The 25,406-nt window shown below is 41.7% G+C and overlaps 1 protein-coding gene across 6 annotated transcripts in view; it reads left to right on the top strand.

The window, feature by feature from the left end:
- Window positions 1-25,406, top strand: part of Meis2 (Meis homeobox 2) — a 207,583-nt gene that overhangs the window by 9,381 nt on the left and 172,796 nt on the right. For all 6 annotated transcript variants that reach the window (XM_085696490.2, XM_085696494.2, XM_085696495.2 and 3 more), the window contains exon 7: window positions 7,825-7,939. In XM_085696490.2, coding sequence (XP_085552616.1) covers window positions 7,825-7,939 — 115 coding nt within the window. The remainder of the gene's footprint in view (window positions 1-7,824; window positions 7,940-25,406) is intronic.

The raw sequence follows: 25,406 nt of genomic DNA on the forward strand, positions 1-25,406 counted from the left end.
TACTAGTTCGGAGCATGAGAGGTCCCTAGTTGCTTCTGCATCAAAAGCTTTTTTTTCCCCTCTTGTTATTTTGTGGGGTCGTGACTACTTGGTTTTCTACAACAGTTTCTTGACAATGGCTTTTCTGGTGGCTGTATGGAGTTAGGGGGTGCTGATGTTTGTGTAGAAGAAATAAGATAAACTAGGCAGTTTGGGGCATTGGTTGATAGACAATGCTAATTTGTGAAGCTACTATAATATTTAAATACAGACTCAAGAAGGAGGTGGTACCTAAGAGAATAGTGCTTGAGTAATTTAACAATCATCATCTTCGGATAAAAGAGTCAACTGGAGCATTTGTTGCTACCCTTTCAAGCCCCCAATCAAGTAAATATGACAACTGATTTATTTTGAATCCACGAGGGCTTGCCACCTCATTGGGCGTCATAATTTAAAGCCTTTTATTTCCTAGAGATCTGAACTCCAGCATTTTTGCTTTAGCCCCCTGCTATTTGTTTTGAAATGAAGCAATAATTTGTTCCACCAGCACACTGAGTGGGAAACGGAGAGGTCTGCCACATGCTTGGGTTTCGTGCGGGACGAACGAGAAAATCTTGAAAGCTCTGCAGCCTTCTAGGTACCATGGGCATATTGACTGCATTTGTTCCTAGGCCACCACCCCCTCCTGCCCGACAAAGGGCGTCCTTCCAAAGCTTTTCACCCGTTCCTACAAACTTGTCATCCCTCAGCCCCTCCGTCACGAGAGAGGGAAAAGACCACAGAACCCCTACCTGAAAGTGCTGTAAGGGGGACATTTTCAGCATCTAAATGTGCTCAATTTGAGTCATCAGGTTTATTTTTTTTCATTTGCTTTGATATGCATATTTAATGCCTTGCCCCAGGCTGGATCTCATTTGCTGCACACTGGTGCAGGGTGATGCTCAGCCACTTCAGAAGGGCCCAGACAGCCTGTTGTTTTCCCTGTTTTCTCTGTTGGCCCACTATTCTGATCTACTGAGCTACGTCGCGGTTTTATTTGCGCATGAAATGCCGTGAGCGGTTCAACTTATTGGCTATGAATAATGACAGCTAAAAAAGGAATGTGGTTTCATTTATTGTGTGCCAAGGTTTCTCTTGTGGAGGTGACAGTTTGTGACAGCTGTTTGACACCCCAAAAACACATACACCTCTATCCTTATTAAGTGGTATCAAGCTACACTGTGCGTTCATGCGCGTGTGTGAGTGTGTGTGTGTGTGCGTGTGTGTGTGTGTGTGTGTGTATCTATGTGTGTGAAGAGAGAGCAAGAAGAAAGAGTAAAAGAAAAAAATGAAAGACTAACTTTGTAATTCCATGCATTGAAAAACAATGAAAGTCCTATCAAGGGCAGGATATTAAGCACAAAATAGTTTTCCATTTTCTTATTAAAATATTTGAAAACATAAATGAATGAAGGCAGTTGACTGAATAAAAACCTTCAAAGCTAGTATTCTCAGCAGACTTTTAGGAGTGACTTTTATGTACTATGACCAGGTATTATGCTAATTTCATCTTCTATAATATCACGTAAGCTTTCTGATATAACTTAGACGCATTAAAAGATGACCCATCATGGTCTTGCATTCCATCCTTTACATTCAGTGAGGATACTGGGTTTTTTCACTTATTATTAGCAAATATGATGTGTGTCATGATGAGGGGAAGTCTGGAACCAAGGATATAATGAAGTGTGCAAATTTGGTTGCTGTCCTGTGTTACGTCAATTCATGAGGAATGCTTATTTTTTTAATCATAGGATGTGTTTTAGCTCATCATCTTCCTAGAGCATAAGGATGACTGTCGCAGGTAGCAAATGGCTATGATAGTATTCTTCAGAATACTGTTGAGGGAAAAATAGAAACTAATCAAAGGAAACTCAACTGTGTTTCCCAGCTGCAGCTAATGTTAAGTTACTCAGACATTCAAATTTATCATGTTTAAAACAAACATGTCAAGAAAACTTTTTTTTTGAAGTTTCAACTTGGAAACTGTTGTAAAGTAATTGTGTTTTTCCTAGACGGCTGAAGTAAACTAAAAAAATAAGTAATATCCAAATTTTCTATTTTATATAATTTGAGATCCGCTTTTTAGATCTAGTACAGATAAGTGTGTATCATCATAATATTTATGAATGAAGATATTCTATATCTTTATATCAAGTTTGCATGTTCAAAATATACTTGTTTGAAATATATCCTTCTGGCTACACTTGTTTGCAATGCATGTGGTTACATAGTTATACCACTCCTGTTTACGGTGCCAAACACCTTCATCTTATTTTCTTTGAAAGAAATAAGTAAAGAAAATATAGTTATGTGTATTAATATGTATTGGCAGGTACCTTAAAATTGGCTGGCTCTGATAACATCATGAGAAAATGACATTTTGTTTTCATTTCTGTGCTGTAGTTTCAATGAACATATGCTACTATTGTTTTGCGTTTCTGAATATGTCAAGTATATTTATGTTGCTACAGTTTTTTTTTTTGAATGGGTTAGGTCAGAAGAGAGAATTACCAGAATCTTGCTCTTGACAGAAAATGGCCAAGTGCTGGTAGAGAAAAATCTATTGTTATTTGAAAAACTCGAAGTGATGGCCCCAGCAAGGAGAGGTTTGAGTTTGAGTGGTTGGTCTATTGAAGATGAAAGAGAGAATAATGAGATTGGATATTAACATTAATAACATGAGTGATTTCTTTTGTCTCTTAGTTTCTCACACGGAAGTGTGATATTAGGTGTTAGGCTGTGCTTCATTCAAAGCCTCTGGGACCTACTTTTGGGAAGTTTTACTTTGGAACTCAGGGTCCCTTCTTAAGGACCCTGATAAAAGACATGGCTTTCTGGTGTTTGTTTCTGCCGAAATTTCTGCTTGTTGATAGCGTTCCTGTTTATTTCTCATCAAGAATATTTGCATCATTTAAGTTCTTTAGGCTGTGCTGCTGGAGCATGTCTCCAGTGTAAATGTGGTGACATGGATCCTAGGTACATTTGACAGTCCCGTAGACATTCAGAATGCTATGAGAAGACTTGGTGGTATCTGACGTCATTGTCTTGGCTGTTTATGAACCGACTGCTCTAGGAGCTATGCCGCCACACTTCAGAATCATAGAAAGCCTTTGCAAACACTCGCTGGAGCAGCAGATGTGTTTCTGTCTTCGAGAGTCCACCACTCAATGGCGCAATCCTTTGCAAAGGATGTTGCCCTTGTGTGAGGTGTGCCTACGCGTTAATTCCCAAAGACTGGTGCAATGTTGCAAACGCTGAGGCAAAATCTCCAGCTCAAGTTACATGTTTAAAGACTCTGGCTTCTAAAAGCCTGCACTGGTGTCCTGAGTTCTTGGTCCACATCACAATCAAAAAGTTGAAGTCCCAGCATTTATCCCAGCCCTTTCCATGAACGTTTTTAACTTGTGGACTTGCATGCCCAAGGAGAAGGGTGCTTACATCTTTTTAAAAAAGAGTTCTGCCCACACTGTTAACTAGAACTTAAGAGACTGTAAAAGGCATAGGGCATAAGTAACTTCATATTAACTGGAAGTATTGACACAAATATACCTTCCTTTCGTGGTTTAAATATGTCAAGTCAGATGAGTCTGTGTACCTCTTCAGTGAATGAGTATGTCTTTGACTGCGTTTTCTGCTACTGTGTAGCTATGAGTGCATACCTTAAATGACTGTACTGTGTTTTCACGCTTCCTATATTCTTCTCGGTTTTATGTTATATAGTTACATGGGTAACTTTTAGAAAAAGACATGGTGGCTATGTTTAAAGTACTTTTCAAAATGGACAGAAGTGGACATGACCTTGGGAATTATCTTGTATGACTTCATAATTCCAAAGAGATAAATGACATGTCCAAAAGGACGTCAATGAAGAAATCACTCCCGGTCACATGACCTGTTAGAGGTGTCCCCAAGAGTTGATTCTATCCTTCTGTCTTCTCCCCGGTTCCACATGCAGAGAATAACTTTTCATATGGAGTCTAAAAACAAGAGCTCAGTTTATTTTTGTCAACTCTTAAACGCAATAGTGGCTCCTGTTTCCTTCAAGCCTAAGACATTTTACTTTTATGGTTTTATTTGGAAACGCTTGCACATTTTACCCCAGTGACCCCGTGAATGAACTGTGCACTGTGGGGAATACTTTGATACAGGAAACACGACCAATTGGCTAGGACTTATTAAGTATTATCCTATAGGCAGGGCCCTCACAGAAGTGCCATTCTGGTTTGAAGTATAATTGCAGCCTATCTGCAACCTCAACAAAAGAAGCACACGGAGGATTCGCCTCTTGTGCCCAGGGACTCCAGCCCTCTCTGTTCTCTTTTCTAGATTTAGCAAAATTCAATGATGGTGCTAAATCAATTTTTTTTTTAACTTTCAAGGGAGAAAACACTGGCAGGGTTGTGTTTTCTAGGGAAAGCCCTGTGCAAATGAGAAGCCAAGGAGAGCAGCGGAGCGCTCTCCCGTGGCCCTGCTACTACACGCTCGGCCCATATTGTCTCTTGCTTTTATATTAATTACAACTTGCATTATCAGCTGTGAGTCTGTAGCCCAGCAAATAGAAAAAACTGCCCCTGGAGACGGAGCTTCGTGTATCTATTTCCCATCTCCTATTGTGCACTACTCGGTATTCACTGCTTTTCTCCTGGTAACCCTGCTCTTTAACGTAATTATATAGAGAACAAGGGGAGTGCCATCTTTGACTCCCAATTATTAAAGCCGTTGGGACTAGAAACATGTTCCCTCCTTGCCCTGGGGTGTCTTCATGGTATTTTTGGCTGGAGAACAGGACATGTATTATGGAATGTGTATACTCGAGTTCTCATCTACACTGACGCACGTAGGAATCGATTCTCTTTTATATTTTTCTACATATGTCATATGTTTTTACATGCTTTTGTGTATCACGTTGGTTCAGGATTCACTCAACTTCTGCTTCTAATTTGGCAGGGAGCCAGGTGGTTAGTCTTGAAGGATGCAAACTTGGAAACTATCTGGGGGGGGAGGGGAGGCTGTGCTATACACAGTATTTCCATCTAAGAAAAACCCAGTATTATGGGCAGTGCTTTATGTTGTCTGTGTAGGGTGTGTTTTTTTTAAGTTGTTGATGTTGTTGTTGTTTTTAATGGCGAAGGAAGAATTTTTGTTTATGTTGCTCAGATTACCCATGTGGGTCTTTATATATGATCACACCACTATCTGTAGCTTTATATAGACATCTTGGGGTAGAGTCTCTACCCCAGAACTCCCAGAGGGATCTGTCTGTCCATCCTTCTTCCCACTAGACGATTATCAGGAGCCCCCTCAGTGTGCTTCAGTCTCTCTGCTGAACGTAACACAAGAGACACCAAGGAAATGTGACATTTTTTTTTCAACAGAGTATGTTTTTGGGAGGTGAGGAGGAGAAGAGGGAAGAGATAGGGGAGTGGGAGATAAGAAAACTTGAGAAAATTTGGTGACCACACGGAAAGTCGAAGACCTGACTTGGTTGGGGGAGACCCGTGTTCTAGTAATGTTGACAAGTGTGACTTTAGAAGACACCTGCTCCCGAAAGCCACGGAGAGAGAGAGAGAGAGAGAGAGATACTAAATTATGAATTAATGAGGCTTGACTTTAAAGTCCAGCCCAGGCCTGGCTGATAAAAACACAGCCGTGTTTTTCAGCTCCAGAAATCGTTTGTGCGCGAACCCTCCCATCACGCCAGCACTTAAACCGAAAGACCTGTCCCAGCTCCATCCGAACGATTATATAACTATGTTGGATGACATTTGCCTTAAAACATAGTTGAGGTGTTAATGGTTAATTATTGTAATTTTCATGAGGGATAAGGAGCTTTTATAGCAGCCAGCTTAAAAAAGCCTGCAGTGCATAAAACAAACCTCGCCGGCTGTATCCCCTGGAAAGTTTGGTTGGGGAAAGTGTCCTGCAGTCCATGCTGTCGCAGAATAAGCACACACCATGCCTCTCTCCCTTCCATCCCCTGCTGCAATTCTTCTAGCTTTCCAGCTGATCCCCAAGCAGTAAATGCCTGCCATGAAGAGACTGCAAAGCAACAGATAACTCGGTCTTGTATATTCTTCTCACTTTCATTTCCAAATCAGTCGTTTCTTCCATCCTTCCATCCTTCCTTCTTTTCTTCCTACCTATCTTCCCTCCCTTTCTTCCCTTCTTTCTCTCTTGATGCTGGATCTCACTGGGTAGTCTAGATCGGACTCAAACTCATGGCAATCCTCCTGCTGAGCCCCTCGAATGTTGGGGTTACAGACGTGGGCTACCATGCCCACCTACTTCCTTAATCCTCTTTTTTCCATTACATCTTTATTGTACAGATTTGAACCTGAACTATATTTAAAGTCACGATTTCTACTCAAGGTCTTGACTTTGAGTCGATGGCTCGCCTGGCGATGTCGCCAGCCACACTATTTGACATTGATATTGTTGATCACAGCGATCTGGATCATGTCTTCGTCTGCCAAAATTCCAAATATCAAAGTACAATGTGTTTATAGAAGATCTATAGGGGAAAATGTCCACTGCTGTTGTTTCAAGTTCGAGGATTTCCTTCATTTGTCTTCCTTTGGTTTCTGATTTTATTTCAGTAGCACTATCTGCTATACATTGTGGCCTTAGTCTTGGGAAAAATGACAGGCTGACTATTTTCCTCATAAACTCTGTATCCTGGTATCATAGCAAGATTATTTTTACCTAGCCACGTGGTTTGTAGGTGACCTATGCTTGTTCTGAATTACTGTTTACCAATTCTAGTAAAAAGTGCTGCTGTGTTCTGAGAGATTGTGAAGTCTTTAAAATGTTGTCCTGCACCGTGGGCTCCAGCCCCTAAAGAGGGCTCTTGCCTGTAGGTCCTACAGGTTTAGTCAAAATCATAGCACATAGGTGACAAGTGTACAGCTTTGGCCCCAAGGCTGCTGTGTTTCATGCGTGGCTCCTGCTCTCCCTGCCTGCCAGAGGAAATTCCATCTCTTGCCTGCCTTCATGTGGTGCTGATAAAGTCCTTCCTGTACATTAGAATTCCTGTTTCCCTTTAAGCTACAGTGGTGGTATTGGGAATGACCAGGAAAGGGGAGGGGAAGTCGGAGACGACTATATTAGCAAAGTAGCATGAGCTGGTACCTCCTGGTTTGCCTTGCAGTCCTTCGAGGTTCTTCCAGAAGCCACTGCTCAGTCGCTTAAAGCGGAAGTCTCAGCTTGCTGGCAAAGTGTGAGCAGCCCACGTCGGTTTCATTTTTAAAAATTGCCATTTGTGCCAGTTAAAGCAGGGTTTGATGGTTAAACATTGATGGCACGATTGCTATTGCTCCGGTTGTTCATACAGTGTACCTGTTGATAACATTTGGAGTGTTCAGACAGACTATTTTAAGGCAAGGCATTGGAAGGTGTAGGGGCTGTCCCGCCGCCCATTGTTGACCCCATACTCTTTTGAAGGGAGTATTGAACTTTGTAGAGGCTCATAGTCTGATGGATTTTGTGTCTGAGAACACAAGGAAAATGTGTCCTGCTTATAACAGAAAAGTTGAGAAAGACATTTTTAAGGCAGTTTTCCCTCACTGAGGTGTAAATTTGTATCTAATAGGATGTACACACTTAGAAGAGATATGTCCGATTTAACAAATGTATATGCTGATGTAACAGAAGAAGATGGCATAGAATAGCATGCCTGGGGCCACTTTGGAAAATACTAATATGTACACATTTCTTTTTCTCCCACTGTGCCTGTCTGTCTTCATGGTTCCTCATTTATGGCTCAAATGGTAACTGTGGGAAAATTCCTTGGTATCCTGACATCAGAACCCTTCATCCTGGCGAGACCACGATGATGCAACCTCAACTCACTCAGCAGGCACCCCAGGACCCTCCAGTGGGGGCCATGCTTCCCAAAGTGGAGACAACAGCAGCGAGCAAGGTAAGAAGTTATGAGTTTTCTTTGTGCAAAAGTAGGCATGACCAAACTAACTTCCGCATTTCACGGCATCAGTCCATGTAAACAAGAGAGGGGAAGATAAGGGTGTAGGGAATTTACCAACTGGTTGATAGGAAGACGGGGTTCCTCTTGTTACCTTATGTAAAGACTCAGAATGAGTTATCTAATCTTTAAGTTCACATTTCAATAATAATTGATTGGTTCTGCCAATTCTCTTACAAATGTGGTTATCTACACTACTGTGGTGAATATCAGAAAGACAGGCCTACCTAACTGTTATAATCCAGTAGTTGGACTTATACAATAAACAGGATATTTGCTTGTAATATGTACTATAGGGCTTCTTTATAATTAAAGCAATCATGCCTCCAAAGCTTGTAAGATGCAAAAATCTGTTCTCATTAACTCCAGAAATGCCGGTCTGGGATGGGGGAGGGTTGAAGAGATTTATACAGACTCTTATTTTGGGAAGATGGATTTTAAAATTCTTCAATGTTTCTTGTCCCTGCTTCTATATAGCTGACACAGTGACCTTTGTCCCAATTAAAAAAAAAACAAATAGAGTTTCAGAAGGCAAGGAGAACAACTACAGATTATCAAGGAAGCCTTCTGCAATTTGGAATGAATTTTACCATTTATAACAGGGAACAGTTATATATTGGTAGGAATGACTCTTCTACGGATAAAATGATCATTTAAAGGAAGATGCATTATTGAATGTGGTCCAGGAATGTGATAGATTTTACTTTTTAATATTTTACATTAGATGGTGTCTGATCTCTTAGGTCTATTTTATCTCTATTGTGTTTCTGTTTATGGCCACAATATTTAAGCATTAAACAGGCTTCCAAGTCGAATACTGCTTTACAGGCTGAGTTGTAATTATACAGGACATTTCAAAGGGAGTTGCTGGTGTGCTGTGAGTATCTACCCTCCTCCATGTTTCTGGCCAGGGATTCTGGACTTCTGAATTTCCAAGTGAATCTAGAAAACAGGCCTTTTTAGGATGTTTTTTTACCTGTAAATGAATCCTAGTCAGAATCTGTCTTTTTAAACAAGTTTTGGCTCACAGATGACGCACTATGAAATGACAAGCTATAGAAGAACTTGTGAGCTATATGTATATTGGTTTGAGTGCATCAGAAGGACTGTTTGTAAAATAAACTTCATGCTAACACATTTTGAAAGTATTGTGTACGTAGATTCAACAGTGAATCTGCAATACAGAGGTTTAACTGTGGTTCCAAGTGACCCTGGGTCAAATGCAGAAAGCTTTCAATCATTCAGTCCTCGCCACGGCCCCAAGTTAGGCTACCACAAAGGGGAGAAATATCTATTAATAAAAACAAAACACCCTCAACATTGCAGGAACTGGGGGGTGCAGGGAGAGAAGGAGAAGCAGACTTAATGGCCTAATGAGGCTATCTTCCAGAAACTTCTCCTGTGTGAGGCTCCCTCTGACCTTTCACTTGGCTCAGGAGCCCAGCGCTTCATTTTTCACATTCTTGCAATTACGTTAACGCTTCAAGCATTTCTGACTCCATGTCAGCTCGCGACACCAGGCATAACTCAGCACTGTGAGTTTTTCTCTTCTCTGTAGATTCATTAACAGGTCACCAAGGTCCCAGCTGAAATTTAAAACTGACTGGTTCTGTTGGATTAGTTGAGTTATGGCGGGAGGGACAACAGGAGGGGGGGGGGAGAGAGAGAGAGAGAGAGAGAGAGAGAGAGAGAGAGAGAGAGAGAGAAGGCAGGAGAGGAAAAAATGTAGGTTTTGGAGCAAGGAATAGCTACCATAGCAGACAAAGCATGAAGTTTTATCATTTTAGTTAGTCGGTTTTGTTTTATTAAGGATTTTTGGTCAAGAAAGAGAAGGCATGTAAGACATCCTCTGGGGAGAAACAAAACACTGAGCTCCCCTTGCTGTGGGTAGCTGCACCCACTTATCCCTTGCTGAAGGATTTGATTCCCCCAAGCATTTTGTTCCTTTAATCATATCTCTGTGGGATTAAAGAATGGACACGGTGGCTTATGGATGTGAGCACTAGGAAGGCTGTCTCCCCCCTCCTCCCCTGCAACTGTGTTAAAGTTTGAGAGAAAGTGGGGAAAGTTGTTGTTTCTATAAAATGGAGACTGTTCGTGCAAAGAGAATTTTTCTACCTGGCTCACCACCCTGTTAGTGATTAAAATGCCTGCGCCAAGGTATTCTGGGTTTTTTGTTTGTTTGTTTTGTTTTGTTTCTTTCTGACAGCAGACCCTAAATTTTGAAGGCCAGACTTAAGTATGTTTTGCTCCCATAATCTTTTAAACATGTTTTCAAGATATTTTGCTACTTTGTTCCACCAAAAGGTTCCGAGAGTAGCTTTCAGGGGGAAAGATTAATTATCTGCTGCAGGGCAAAGTCAGCAGAGGTATTGACTGAAATCACATATGCTTATCATAGGCTAGATCTTAGGGTTGATGTAGAATGGAAAAGCTGGGAGGGAAATTTATGTTCTTCATATTAAATATATCATAATGTTTCATTGGAATCTAGGTTTGCAGTTCACAAGAGACTTCCTTACTTCTTCAGAATTTATTAGCACAACAGGCATATGGAAAACTGTAAAATGATTCAATTTCAAAACAAATTATGATAAACAGAAGAAATAGGGATGAATTGTACTAAATACAATGTTTTCATACACATTTTAAATTAAACTTTAATAGCCATATGCTATAAAACAATACATGCATTTATGTTGCTTTATAATTTTTGTGAATATTTTTACAATAAGGATTCTAACAAATCTATACCTTGGAACCTAAAAGCACCTCCTTCTATGACCCGATACTGAGGAGCTATATAGATGGTACACAGACGAGAGGTTATCTTTTTGCATAGGTGTTTGCATGATAAACCGAAAGGAGGAGAAAAATGACGTTTTTAATATCGTAAGAAATGAACTTGGAAAATTTGCAGTCTGACTGTCTTTCCAACCACACACCAGTCAACTGTATAAATATGAAGCCGGCTTTTCATTCACTAGGTTTTCTGTTTTCGAAAAGCAGCCAAAGGGAGGGCGTTTGTCTTGTTAGTCGCATTCGAATGAGGAAGGAAATCTGGTTTTTCAAGGACGGAATTAGGGTGCAGACTCCGGGGCTCTGGGGCAGTAACTGCCTGTCTTTGTGCCTGACTTCCCAACAGTAAAATGGGGTTTGATAATAAGGCCTGGGGTCCCTCGTTCTGTACCTGCGGATTCTAAAGATGCCTGTGTTTCACTGTGTGCTTTGCCAGAGTGAAGCCTAAGCAGCAGCCTCCTTGTTCCTAGAGCACTCTGAGAGCCTTAGATAAAAGGCACAGTATATGTACAAAGTATTATTATTATTGATGGGTTTGTGTAGCTCCCATTAACGCTGATACGAGCTACACGTGTGAATTGGCAAGAGACTAGACCCCTCAGTGTTTAGAGCACACGAAATTTACATTTTTTCCAGTGCTGTAATTGAGATGTTGACAAATTGGAGAATATTGATGAGCCTTTGTTTTAAGTATTTCGTGCCAAGTTTGTTTTATTTTTCCTGGTTTGAACAATGGTATGGGTTCAACAGCAGTGAATAAAGAGGGTAGAGAAAAGATAACTTTGTATTTCAATATTTTGATGTGCCAATATGAAATAAATTGTCTTAGGCAAATGGAATATGCTGTTTTAATCATTAGCTATGCATGAAAGAAAAATTGATGTTGACATCTTTGCTGTAAAATCGTTGTAATGGGGCCTTCCTTACAATTCATTTTTGTAAAATTCATTTTGTACATTTTGCAGCAATTGAACAATCCCTGCACTGTGAATAGGCAGGATTCCCAGAAATACCGAGACAGTTGGCCCAGTAACTGCTGAGCTCACAGTGCACACCACACACACGTTAACCATACTGTTGCCAGACCCAGATTAACCTAAATACAGGAGCAAGCTAGCGTCTATATCACTAATTACTCAAGACCCTGGGCTGTACAAGCCAGCAGGGTTCCCCTTGACTCTGCCACCAGACCCCTCCATTGATGTCACCATCTATCATCCGGGCAACGAGGCTAGAATCCCGCAGCTAGATGTTTATCTAGTTATTATACAGTTATTCAGCAACCGTAGTGTTGAAACCTACCAAGGTCCCCTTAGAAATGAATGGAAGCCTTTACAGTCAAACATACATAAGATATCGTGACACTTTTGAGTTTACACTACGTTGCAGTTATGAAATAACATTTTCTCGGTTTTAAATATTCCAGTTATGTATTTAAAGGAGCAAGGGGGAAACCCACTTACTGAGGGTCCTGAATATTCTCTGCTGGGATTTCTCATTCAGCCTAGGAAAACTCTGTCAATGGGATGTTTTCATAGTGGTGGCAATCTCTTTAAAATAACCCTAAATACAATATGACAGCCGCCATCTGGCATCATCTTTTGCTAGTTGCTTTTAACTTTTATTTTTCGTAGAGTTAAGTTCACCCCAAACTGGTCACTAGCTTGTGATAAATACAATAGCATCTCCTGCCTCCTGATTGTTATCAACATTTTTTTTTTTCTCTCCAACTATAATTGATGTTTGGACTTGGCCAGAGAAGAAGCTATTCTATATAAAATATTCATATGGTACTCCCTTCCTCCCCCTCCAAAAATTAAATAAAAATGAAAACCATCCTTCAATCATCAGCAAACATTTAGGTATGTTCTGCTGAAGCTCTTAGGACATTTTAGATAGTCGCTATGAGCAATAAAATTTAAGTCTTCTAATAAATGCGTGCTCTAGGAACATGCAACGGTTGCCCATAAAAGCTTAAAAGTTTTCTATAATTGCCATTAATTTTGAGTAATTTCATTCCTATATATATCAACTTACTTGAAAAATCCAGAATTGGGATTTCCAGATTTTTTTTTAACTTAGTCATGTAAAGGGATGTCTCCTGATGCCAGTTAGAGTTTAATTTAGAGTAGTAATTAAACTTGAATACTGCCTCATAAACAAAAGATAAACAATAAACCAGCCACGTTCCCTGCTGTTTCATGGCTTTCTTTCCCAGATGTTTTAGCCTGATAATTTTTACACAGTGAACTACCTAACATGGAGTTTTGTGGACAGAGGTCGAAATGTGTTTGGTTTTTTCCCCTCCTTTTCTCTCCTTTCTCCTCTCTTTTTTTTCAGTAATCTTTTTTTCCCCCATCCTCCAAAAGTATCATTTAGGGAATTTCCCATCGTATACATATATATGTTTATTCATATATGTATTTAAGTTCTGATAAAATAAATACTTCATGTAGATGTGTTCTATAGATAACTATTGTTTTTCTTGGATATCACGTATTGATTTTCTTTCTAAACTGATCTGATCTCCCATGTCTTTCACCCTTAGAAAGGGAACATGCTTTCTTTAAGTCAGATTAGGAGACAAGGCAGAGGAAAGGCAGGCTTGACAATGAAGGGCCTTCTTTACCCCCTTCCCTCCCATCCATGCACCTTCACCCTCTACCAGGACTACTGTGTGGTTGTGGTTCTCTTCGTGTTCTGAGGGTGTCTCTGGCCAGTTCTAGATCCTTCCACTGTCAGCCATGATCTTGTTGATTGTCAGGTACTAGTGGGCTGTTCAGTGTGGAAGCCATGTTATTTTCACTGGGTGGGGTAATTACTGAAAGCTGAGAAGAGCTGCAGTAAGACAGGGGGATACTTTCATGATCCCATTAGCATAAGAGTGGGTAAATTATTCATGCCAAGTGAGGATTCTATGGGGAAAAGTATAGTTAATGCACATAGTTTTTAAATGTATCCCTTTCTGCTCGGAGACTAAATTCTTGTTGGAATCAGTTCTCAGACATTTACGGGAAGGCTCTGGTGGCGTGTTAGATGCAGCTCATGTCTCTGTGTTTGCAGCGTTCTCAATAGAGACCATCTGGCAAAGCTCCAAAAGGTGATTAAACAAAATGATCAGCTCTTGTTGCTGTGTTACATGTCCAATACTCTGGATTAAAAAACATGACCCACGACAGTCAAGCTAACGTCATGCTGCCCCCCTTCCCCCCTCCCCTTCCCGTGTAAGAATTCAGATGGCCCACAAATGTGTGTGCCATCTTTGTGTCCTTATGGCCCATAATCATGAACAGGTTGTGCAAATGGTTGTCTCTGTAGCACTGTCTGTTCCAGCAGCATAGAAGCGTTTCATATTAATTGGGTCAGTCTAATATTCATATTGACATGGGGAAAATTACTAAAATTTATTCTTATAGCAGACAATGAATATGTGTGCTTTCTGCCACGAGGGGAGTGACGTCTGACGACTGCTTGTGCAACTGATTAATTTTTCCTAAAACTGGGGGAAATCAAAGCACGGAGATCTGTCAGTCCCTGGAAACAGTGCACAACCCTTTATAACTACCCAAAACGGACAGGGTGGGGGCTCTCGGGGAACGTGTGGAAGGGAGCGCTGGTGTTAACACCATAATCAGGGATGAATTTACAGTACCATTCTGAAGAGCCCTCCCTCCCCATAAACAAGCTGATAATCACAGGAAAGCTGACTTCCAATTAGCTTTTCCTTCCCTCGCCCGGATCAGCATGTTTATATGTCTTCCTTAAGCTTGGATGTGTCTCTACTGAGTTGCTACAGCTCATGTCAAATTCGAAAGTTTGGAAATGAAATGTTTGATTATGAGGAACTGCTGCTAACAAGCAAGGTAAATTCAGCCACTCGCTTCACGATGGAGTTAAGGTAAAAAATGCCAAGATTTGTGACTAAGGGACAGATGTATCTTATCTGTGGGGTTTGCACCAAATGCCGAGCAGAAATATAAATTGAACAAACCAGACATTGTGAGGAGTGATTGAAGAAATATTGAGATGAAATCTTGGAATGAAATATATATGTATATTTATAACAATGCTGCGGATTGCTTACATGTCTCATTTGCATGAGCCTGAACTGGGATTTCATTAAGGGCAGTGGAAAATATGTCAGCTAAGGCATTCAGAACACAACGCCGTGACTCACTAGGCTCTTCCCAGACGAAGGCTGACCATTTACTAATGGTGGAAGTCTATGACTGATTGCCCAGGATGCATTTTAGTGCAAATGTCAAGGGAAGATAAAGCATAAAGCAGAGAAGGAAAACATTCTCAAAAACCACTTGAAAACATCATCATTCCCTGCCAGTCCCCCTGCCCTTCCAGGGGACCGGAAAACTGTAGGTGAGAAAGGCGGAGGGGCAGAGGACTCGAGGAGGGGAAGTGAGGTCCCCCTAGAGTCCGTGCAGTGTGGCAGATGAAAGGGACTCGAATAGCCTTGGGGGTCTTAAGGCTATTATAGGGCAACTCAAGCTCTCTTATCATGCTGATTTTTCAATTGATTTTTGGCTGAACAGTACTTGTTGAAGCCCTCCAGAGCATCAAACACAGCCTTATGGCGCTATACATTGTAATACACGTGTTCTATTTTTCCTCCCTCATTGTCTTTGCTTTGGAAGATCAGTCTATAAAAACGCCACATCACCCACCCTACCCTCTTCCCCCCTTCCCATTTCTACCCCCAGGGAATCTCTTAAGATTATTTCTGGGTTCATTTGTTGTGTTGTTTGTTTATGAGAGGGATTAGTGGGAGAACTTGGTGTTTGTCCTCCTCTGTCCGCGCCTCTCTTGAATTCGACCTCTGAAAATAGTTCTTAGGTCCCAGCAGACAATGTTTTTCAGGCTCTTTAACTTACTAACATGTATCCCTGTGTTGTCTGGAGCAGTCCGCTCCCTCTCTGCTGATAAACAAGAAAGAAAACTGAAATGTCGCTTCCGCTAAATGAATGTGGAGTGAAGCCTGTTGTCCGGATCTTTGCTGAGCAGGGGTTCCCTGGATGGCAGCGGTCTCCAGTAGGGAGGGCCACGGAGGAGACCTAGCTGGAGTGTGCCCTTGCCTGTCCTCTACTGAGGAAATTCTTAATCTAGTATTCCTGCCTCCATGAAGTTTCTACTGACTGCCTAGGTTTGAGCCCAGGGTTCCCTCTTTTGTACTTCCGAGACATGTCTGTTTCTGTCGGGACATCTTCTCCACAGCACACGAAGGATAGTGTTTGATTCCTAGTTTCTTTCCCAGCTTTGCTGATGCAGGGCTACCATCTACTCCCCCCTCAGCTATGCTGCCTAGCAGTCATGAGTCGACTTTTGAGTCTATAAACAGGACCCATAGACATTGCCTTTGTTTCCTTCTCCAGGTAAACAAATTAATTTCCTAAGTTTTCACTTCGTGTCTATGGATTCTGTGATGTGTGCCTAGACATACATGAGCTATTTGGAATGTACCTATGCATCTGCTGCAATCAGATTGCATCCCTTAAGGATTAAGAAACAAATTTTGAACTACCATTTTGTGTATTTATTCCTGCCTTAAAGGATAGCTCAAAGTTAGACCCCTTTGGAAGATGGTTAGGTCTTCGAAATTGAAATTTGTCTCATTAGGGCTTTAGCGCTGTCTCTAGCTATATATGCATGGTCAGAATTTGAAGATAGGATTTCTTCTTCTTATACTGTTAGAGAGGGAGCTGGGGGAGAGAGAGAGACTAAATGGTAGATCTGATCAGGAAGGTTACGTATGTGACAAGGATTTCCGTATAGTAACCTGTTTAATGACAGGTTTGACTTTTGGAGACATCACTGGTCTTCACAAACATGTAAAGGAAGTTGGAAGTGATTGTGAGTTATCCTCAGGAGGGCAGTGTGCCTTTGCTGACTTCATGCATGTGCAGTTTCATTTGGGGGGAGTAGCGTTTAGGAGGTATTCTTATTTTCAGGATCCCAGGCTGATGGCAGGGATCTTGCACCGTGGGTTAGGATCTCTGTACCCTAAGGTCACATTGGTGATGAAAGAGGGAAGGTCAGGGAGGCAGACTTGGATTCAAGTCTCTGTTCTAGTCAACACGGGCTAGGTAAAAAGGAGGGAGCACTCCCTACTCTGTGGGTGGACCTGGAGGGTATGTTAAATGAGATTACATGTGCGGGGCACACAGCATTGCCCACCAACATCAATGCTTGGGTCATTCCTTCTTCTCTGCCCTGTGCTGACACTAGTTACCTATAGACCTAGAGTGTGTTGCAGAATCTTTTGGATGTGTTCTGCAGTTTGGGGGGACTTGTTCTCTCCTAGAAGCTTGGCTGGACTCAGTGATCTTGGAGAGTCAAGTGCTAGTGTTGGCAGCTTGTGTTTCCATCCATATTCGTTTCTTATTTTACTTTGATTCTTTCTTTTCTATGAGATTGGCTAGAAGGTCTTCATCGGGTATGTAGCATTTAACGTTCTACGTCCTTGATTTATGATACGAAACGGGATAATAATCTGCTTCTTGCCTATTAATTCAAGAGAGCCTTTTCCTTCTCAGTTTAAAAAGAAAATAAGTAGGCATCAGAATTTATTGTATGGGTAGTGGTGACATGCCACAAATCAAACATATGCAGGGCAGTTCAGATTGTAGCTTTATATGGGGCATCCTACAAACACAAGCAGCATCCCCCTTGCCCCTTGTCCTTCATCCACCTGGGCCTCTTTGTCATTCCTAAACTTCACAGGTGGAACAAAACACGAAAAGTATGGCAGAAGGTCAGACTCTATCTACTCTTACCTGCGAACTATTCCAAATTGTTCCAGAAGAAATCTAATTAGTGATCAGACATTTTCATAGTTAAAGGTGTTTATCGGGTCCTAAAGCAAAGACTGTTGGTTCACATGGATGTGTCCACGATCACCTCTAGTCTAGAGCTTCTTATTGTTTTTCTACTTGTGGCCTCTTTTGACCTGAGAAACTTTTATGTGTCCTCCTGATAAATAAGTATGTAAAATATGCCCACAAATCAAATATTTACTGCTAATACATCATCAATTCATATATATATATGCATATATTTTACCATTTATTAAAGTGGAAGCAAATTTACACATTTATAATTTTACACACACACACACACAAAAAAAAACTAAACCTGACACTGCAAGACATAGAGCATCCTCAGGTTTGTCACAGAGAATCCATATTTTCATTGTAAAAATCAACTTAGAAGACAGCTTCCCAGAAATGAAAAATGACAGAAGTGTAGGGCCACTTCTGAAGTTATTGGAATTTCTGCCCTAATTCCAAGACAAAACTCAGTATATAATTCTTCCTCTAGCACGGGTGCTTGAACTCACACCCCCCTGCTTGCTAGTCAAGCAATCTATCACTGAGTTCCAGTCCCAGCCCTGCTAAATGTTTTTTTCTGTTCTGATTTAGTTAAAGTCAAGACATCTACTTAAAAACAATTTTTAAAGATGAACATTCTGTCTCACACAGAACAATCCAGAAGCACACAGAACAATCCAAAAGCACACCAATGTGAGGCTTTCATGCTGAGGGATGATGGTAGGAAAGGATTAAAATTCCTTTTTATTCAAATTTTTTTCACAAATAAGCCATTATGTATCCACAAGAGCAGACAGCCATGCGCCTGCAGTGGAAGCACTGCGATTCATACCTTACAATGGTCTCCAGTCTGAGCCGAGGTGTTTCAGGCTTCCATTGGTCAGTGCTGCATGCCCCGGTGGCATGTATGCTGCAAAGCAAGCATGCTCATGGTATGTGTTTAGAATCAAAATTGCAGTGAAGCTATGCAATCCTACATGGGTGAGCTCCATCAGTAATGCAACATAGGTGAGCTCCATCAGTATTGCAGCATGGGTGAGCTCCATCAGTAATGCAACACGGGTGAGCTCCAGCAGCAACATGGGTGAGCTCCATCAGTAATGCAACACAGGTGAGCTCCATCAGTAATGCAGCATGGGTGAGCTCCATCAGTAATGCAACATAAGTGAGCTCCATCAGTAATGCAACACGGGTGAGCTCCAGCAGCAATGCATCATGGGCGAGCTCCATCAGGAACATCTTGGATTTGTCACGAGTTTGATTTTGAATTAATATTTGGTCATTGTGGGCTCAGAAACCTTTGACTATTGCCAAGTTTTTTTTTTTTTGACCCACACATTCATTTATGTGACCCCACGTTGAGCTGTGCAGCACATTCTCTGAAGCAGTGAGCTAGCCAATGGAATATCTGCCTAAGTCAAATACTTATTTCTTAGTTCTTCCTAACCAATAGAGATAGCTGGTTCTGCTGCTTCAAAACTAAGCATTTTAAAAAGAAATGCTTGCAAAAAGTATATTCGCAAGTGCAGAATTTCATATTTCCTTTTTCGACTAACGTTTCTTAACAAATGCCGCCCACTAAATAGAACTTCTAAAATCTCTATGTACCAAACGTGAATGATGGGGTGAAGTGATAGATGGTTGGTGATGAGAGCTTGTGGAATCTCCTCCTGACTGATTGCCACACCTGGAGGTTGATGTGTATATATCTCCCAAGCCCTTAAGACCTTATCTAGGCATGTGTTATTTAAATTCAGGGCACAAAGATTTTGATCAAGCAAAGGGACTCAGGCCATGAAAGTATGGAAATCACTGCAGCCCCAGCCTTCAGCCTGTCTACTGTAAGCTGGGGGTGGGGGCCATTATGGCAGATGCACAAATAACTCATAGGAGGCACACAATCCCATGCAGGGGTCATGGAATGATGAGTTCGGGAAGAATGACTGATGCTTGAGGAGGGAGATTGGTGTTGAAGAATAATGGTCCTTGAAGCAGGTGCAGCTGAACTTTCCTTTGACCCTGCCCTTCCCAAATGACTATTTCTCTGTCTGTGAATCTCTCTACCTGTAAAATGAGACTAATAACTATTTCATAAGATCGTTATATAATTGATATGCATTGACTTTAAAATAGTCTGGCTCGGTAAATAACGGTAAAACGCAAAGAACGTCATCGTCATTCATTTTTTTATTGACCATATAATTGGATCAAATAAGATGTGTTCCCTTTCCACAGCAGGGCTTTCTCTCGTGATTTGGGAGCATAAGTAACTAAGCATACATGCTTCTAATATTCCATTTAACATGCAGGCTGTGATGTATCTTAAAAAGAGAATGTTTAATACTGTCTGAAATATTTGTAAAAGGCTTCACAGAGTTGGGGAGGCTTTGGGCATTCACTGACGGCCTTTAGTGGTTATCTTCAGGTGAACAGAATAGAGAGGGGACAGGGAGGCGGTAGAGCAGAGAAGAGAAAGGCTCAGAAGTGTGAAGCTTTGTTTATGAAAAGAGCAACAAGCAGACTGGACTTTCTGTATTAGAGACTACACAGGAAACGCACGGCTGGAGGGTCAGCGGAGATGACCTTTATCTGACATGCCTGGGCCTACTCCTGAAGCACCAAACGTTCCTGGTGCTGTAAAGCCCATACAGGCATGGAAACGTAGAGCGCCAGGCTGACCACAGGAATGATTTCTAGAGGAAGACCTGAGAATCTGGATTTTTTTTAACCCAGACTTGGGGAAACCCAGGGCTGGGATATGGGGAATACGTTACAATAGTTTAAGCAAAAGGAGGTTATGGTGCACTTTGTTTTTTAAATCAGCTCTTGTAGACTATGGAGATTACATATAAGGGAAAGAAAAAGCAAATATAGACTGAGGGTGAGACGTCTAGAAGCCACACGAAGCTTGCATCAAGCCAGTGGCAGCAAAGCTGGAGGAGAGAACTGATGGAGAGATTGTCCTGAAAGGAATGCAGAAGACACAGCCCAGGATGGCCAGTGCGCCTCTCCCTTGGTGGAGAAAGCAGACAGATAATAGTCAGGGCAGTTTTGTCCTTTATGCCATGAATTTTGAAGTATAGACTTGTAGCAACCAGAACAGACCTCATTAACCCATGCAGAGTCTTTGAAGTATAAATGTGTGGTGTACCTGGGTGAGGAATGCGTCTTCCAGAGACGTGAAGCATTTATGGGAGATGTGGCCTCATGGTTAAACACATGGCCACTGGCGTTGGCTAGCTGGCTTGCCATGAAATTCCCACATCTACTACTCGTGGTCAACAAGTCTTCCACCCTCTACTCCATAGTCAGAGGGCAAGGGTGACCAAAGATAATTAATCTGATAGATTTTGAGACATGGGGCTTAAATAACGAAATTTATAGAAAATTATAGCTCTGTGTTTCTTGTATACTAAATAAGCTTTACTTTAAGAAAATAAAAAAAAAATGCTTCTCAGGCAGTTGAAAAGTGACATTATACAACAGAGGTCACCATGGGGACCCTAAAACAAAAAGTCTTGTATTTATCCTCAGGAAAAGGAAATTATGGCTGCTTCCCCACCCAGCACCCCAGCCTTGCCCAAGACCCCAAAGCTGGGCTCCGCTCGAAAAGGCTCTGCTGTCTGAGCGGCAGCTTCTCCTTGTGTGTCTGGTGCTCCGCTAACCTCCAGGACTCACTCACCTTCCTGCTTGACTGGAAGATTCTTGAGGCCAGTTTCTCCATCTTCGGCATTTCCTTCCTGCAAACCCTCTTCGATGCCATGATTAACGTAGAAGGCCTTTGATAATAATAATTCTCTTTATTTTTATCTTTTTGAAAAGGGAATTGGGTCCATATTGTGTGGGGCGATGAATAGCAGGCTTAGTGCTCGGTTTGGTAGGTAATAGGGACCTATTGAAGGTTTGTGAATGCGGGTAGTGACATAATCGCCTTCCCTTTGAATGCCAATGACCGGTTCTCCACTGTGTCCTCCATGGCCAAAGTAGCAGACCTGCATACTTCCCTAAATACTGTCTGTTTGAAAGAGTCGATATTCTTTTCGCCGAAGAAACACATTTCCAATAGCCAAAAGAGAAAGAAAGAAAGAAAGAAAGAAAGAAAGAAAGAAAGAAAGAAAGAAAGAAAAGAAAAAGCCAAGGGAAGCTTTAACATTCTCTCTGAAGTAATCTAAGCACTAAAATGATTGTGATCCACGTAATTGCCTTGAACATCACCTCATTTTAGGAATTTGTATCTAAAGACATGCTTCAGGAAATGTGTGTGTAGCGTTGTAATTATTAACACCTGGAAGTGGCTCAACAAGAGGAGTAAACATATCATCTCCAATACTTGAAAAATTATGGTTCGTGGGGTATTTAGATAGGCATTACTTTTTTAAAAAAAAGAATTTTGTGGTCAGACTGAAGCCTGGGTTAAGGCTGGGTTTCCTCCAGTGTCGGAATTTCCAGCTCCCCTAATTTGCTAATGTGCATTTGAAGTCTGCAGGCCTTAGAAAGCTAGAGCCTCCCAGATCCACTTAACCATTAAGATGGTCTTTCACATCCCCTCTGGGGACTAATCGCCCCCAGAACACACTCAGGGATTCACTGCCTTGCATTCTGCTTCCTTCACTGAAACCCATTCAGACAGAGCTAATATCCCAGGGAGTCTTCTCTCGTGTTGTATTTAAGAGGTGGGTCAGCACGAGCTCAGGATCAATTTTCAATTGTGTAAAGAGCAATTTCCCCCATGGTCAGAAGGCTTGTGGACTCCAGCTCTTCTTGCGCAAAGTACTCTCTGAAGCCAGCTAGCCTTGTACCTCCGCTTCATGGTACTAACCGATGTGACTCGAGCGGTTCTTGGGTGTTTGAGTCAAAGGAAGCACATTTGATTACCTTCTCACAAATGCAAAAATGAAGAGCCCTGCAGACTTATTCTTGACATGAATTAACGTGATGACTAGCCCCCAACCCAACACGTAATGCATCTGCCTTCCTCAAAAACAAATATTTTTTTTTTAAATTACTCCCCTTCTTTGTCTCTCTCTCTTGTCTGTCCCTGTCTCATTCTCTTTTTCATGTGTGTGCACATCCATGCCATAGCATGCTTGTGGAACACTTGTCTCTGTCTCTTTCTCATGTGTGTGCACACACATCCATGCCATAGCAATCTTGTGGAACCCAGAGGAACACTTGTAAGGTTTTGTTCTGTTTTTCTACTATATGGGTTCCAAGAATCAAGCTCAGATTGTTAGGCCTGGTGGTAGGTGCCTTTACCCACTGAGTCACGTCCCTAGCCCCAAATCTGAGTTAGGAGATGGGTGAAAATCCGTGGAAGAAGGATAAAGGGAGAAAATAACGGTCCTTGCATGTTTGGAAGTGAACTCTTTGGCTTGTGTTGCCTAGTGGTGATCAGTGGGACTGACGATACAATCCTTCCTTAGAGAAATGTCTGGGGTGTGGTTCTGCAAAACACCTCTCTGTCCTTTTTCTCCAGGGCAGCATTAGCGCTGATCACATTTGCTGGTGATGCCTTTTCTCTTGACTCTTCCTTATAGCTGGAGGATCCTGAGACGTATGCTAGCATCTTCAGGAACATGAGAAGATGCCCAGAGTTTTCACCTCTCTTGAGTGACAGGAACTTGTAAATTCATTCGTTCCTGTCTCGGATAAAGCAGGGCAGGTTTAGTCACTTGCATACACCACACCCTTCGGGCCATGAGGTGAAGAATCCTGTCCCTGACATTTTAGTGAGTGATTGAAAGGAGCCTTGGGACACAAGTGAGGTTGTCTGTGAGGTATGGTGAGGTGAGGGAAGACTTGATTTTCCTCTTTTTTTGTCAGTCATTTTTCTACAAGATTTTCAATGTTGTACAGTAATTTAACTCAGAAAACTACACTATAGGCTATGGCTATAACTCAGTTTGAGAATGCTTTCCTACTTAATACAAGACCGGGGGTTCAATCCCCAGCATTAAAAACGGAAAGAAAAGAAAATTATAGCACAACCGAATGGATGCCCTTGTTTTATGGCCACAAAGGCCCGGTCATCCACGCCCACGTTAGCTTTCTTATGGCTATTCAAACCTGCCAATCAGATACATCACAAAACTGACAACTAATGCTTTGGCAAACTCACATCCACAATGAGAACCTATACTCTAAGTGACACTGAGTAGCTCCGTTTGCTATTAACCAATTGCCAAAAATGCAGCAGCAGTTTGCACCGCCCATGTGTTTCAACACCATTGCTAGGCTGGCATGAAAGATACACAGAGCTGATCTAGGAAGGGAGTACTAGGTGAGCGGCCTTCAGTTCTTGTTTTTCTTACCCTCTCCCAGCCCTCCTGCTGTCAAGAGTTACTGTGGAAACTAGCACTTGCCAACTAACATATGCCTCAAGAAGAGGGCAGTAAGGTCAAGCAAAAACATTCCACAAACAAATAGGTAACTGCCTGCGGACGAAAGAGTTAAAAAGACCCATCTTCAGAGACTACTGTCCCTAAAGTAGAGATGTTGTCCGAAGCAGAATGTCCATGCTCACCATCCTCCTGAGAACAGCCACAGGCTTCCAGATCCCTAACAACATTCAGGGTCAAGGGTCCATGATATCCCCACCTCAAATGATCAACAGGAAACGACACATCTGTCTGTAAGACTTCCAATTTTTACCTCTAATTGAAAAAAGCAAAACAAAATAAAAGAACGGTGGCATCATTTTCCTTATAGTCTTAGCAAGTCAGCTCTTTCCTTCTCCCTCCCTACCTCTTTCCTTCTTTTCTTTGTTCTTTCTTTCCTCCCTTCTTCTTACCCTCCTTTCTGCCAGGTGGAGCAACAGACTTCTTTTTAGAACAAGAAAGATAGAAGTCTTATTCATGAAGTTTCTGATAGCAAACGCAGGCTGCATAGCTTCTGTGCGGTAAAGCATCTAGGGGGTGGATCTGTAACTCAGCTGGGGGAATGCTTGCTTAGAGTAGGTGAAACTCTGGGTTCAGCCCCCAACGCCACACATTGGACATGGTGGTACAGGCCTGTGATCCTAGCGCTTAGGGAAGTAGAGGCAACACGAGCAGAAGTTCCTTTCCGTGTCAACAGTGGGCTCAGAGGCCAGCGCGGCCTATGTGAAACTGTCTCAAACCAACAAAAACAAAACCCATCAACGTCTGGATGAAGAACAATTAAGCCGCATTCAATTCTGATTTTTGCAGGTTGACTAATGAAGTTAGCATTCTTGAGTTCATTATGAACTCGCAAAGACTATCAGAGTACTCACCAAGGTCTGCCTAAGTCTAAACCAGACAAAAATCCCAACCTGGACAAGGGGAAGTGGGCACAGTGACCTGCCCCCTAATCGAAAGGCTATTTGCAATAGCTGAGAGAGGGAAGACAGTTCTCTTCAGTGGAGTGACACTGGGCATATCAACCATATTCCAGGCCAGGCAGAGACAACAAAAACAAACATACTCCTTGTTTTGTTTTTGGTTTTGTTTTAATATTTAATAAGAGAGAGAAAGAATATGAGGTGGAATAGAACAGGGATCTTGGAGGAGTTAGGCGAGGAGAAATGACCAATATTATCGGAAAAGATTTAGAAAGAAAGTTTTAAAAATTTAATGATAAAAAGTTTTCTTTAGTTTTTCAAACATATACATATTCCTGCCTATGAAACAGAGTTGTGATAAAATACATGGTGGAGTCAACTATTGTTTTATTTTGGTAAATGATTAATAGTTAAGATGTAGCTACTTAATGCTCACTTAAGGTGTAGGTCCTTGCAGGGGTTTTGAGTC

This window comes from Myodes glareolus, chromosome 10 (assembly GCF_982192425.1).
Source record: "Myodes glareolus chromosome 10, mMyoGla1.1, whole genome shotgun sequence".
Lineage (NCBI taxonomy): Eukaryota > Metazoa > Chordata > Mammalia > Rodentia > Cricetidae > Myodes > Myodes glareolus.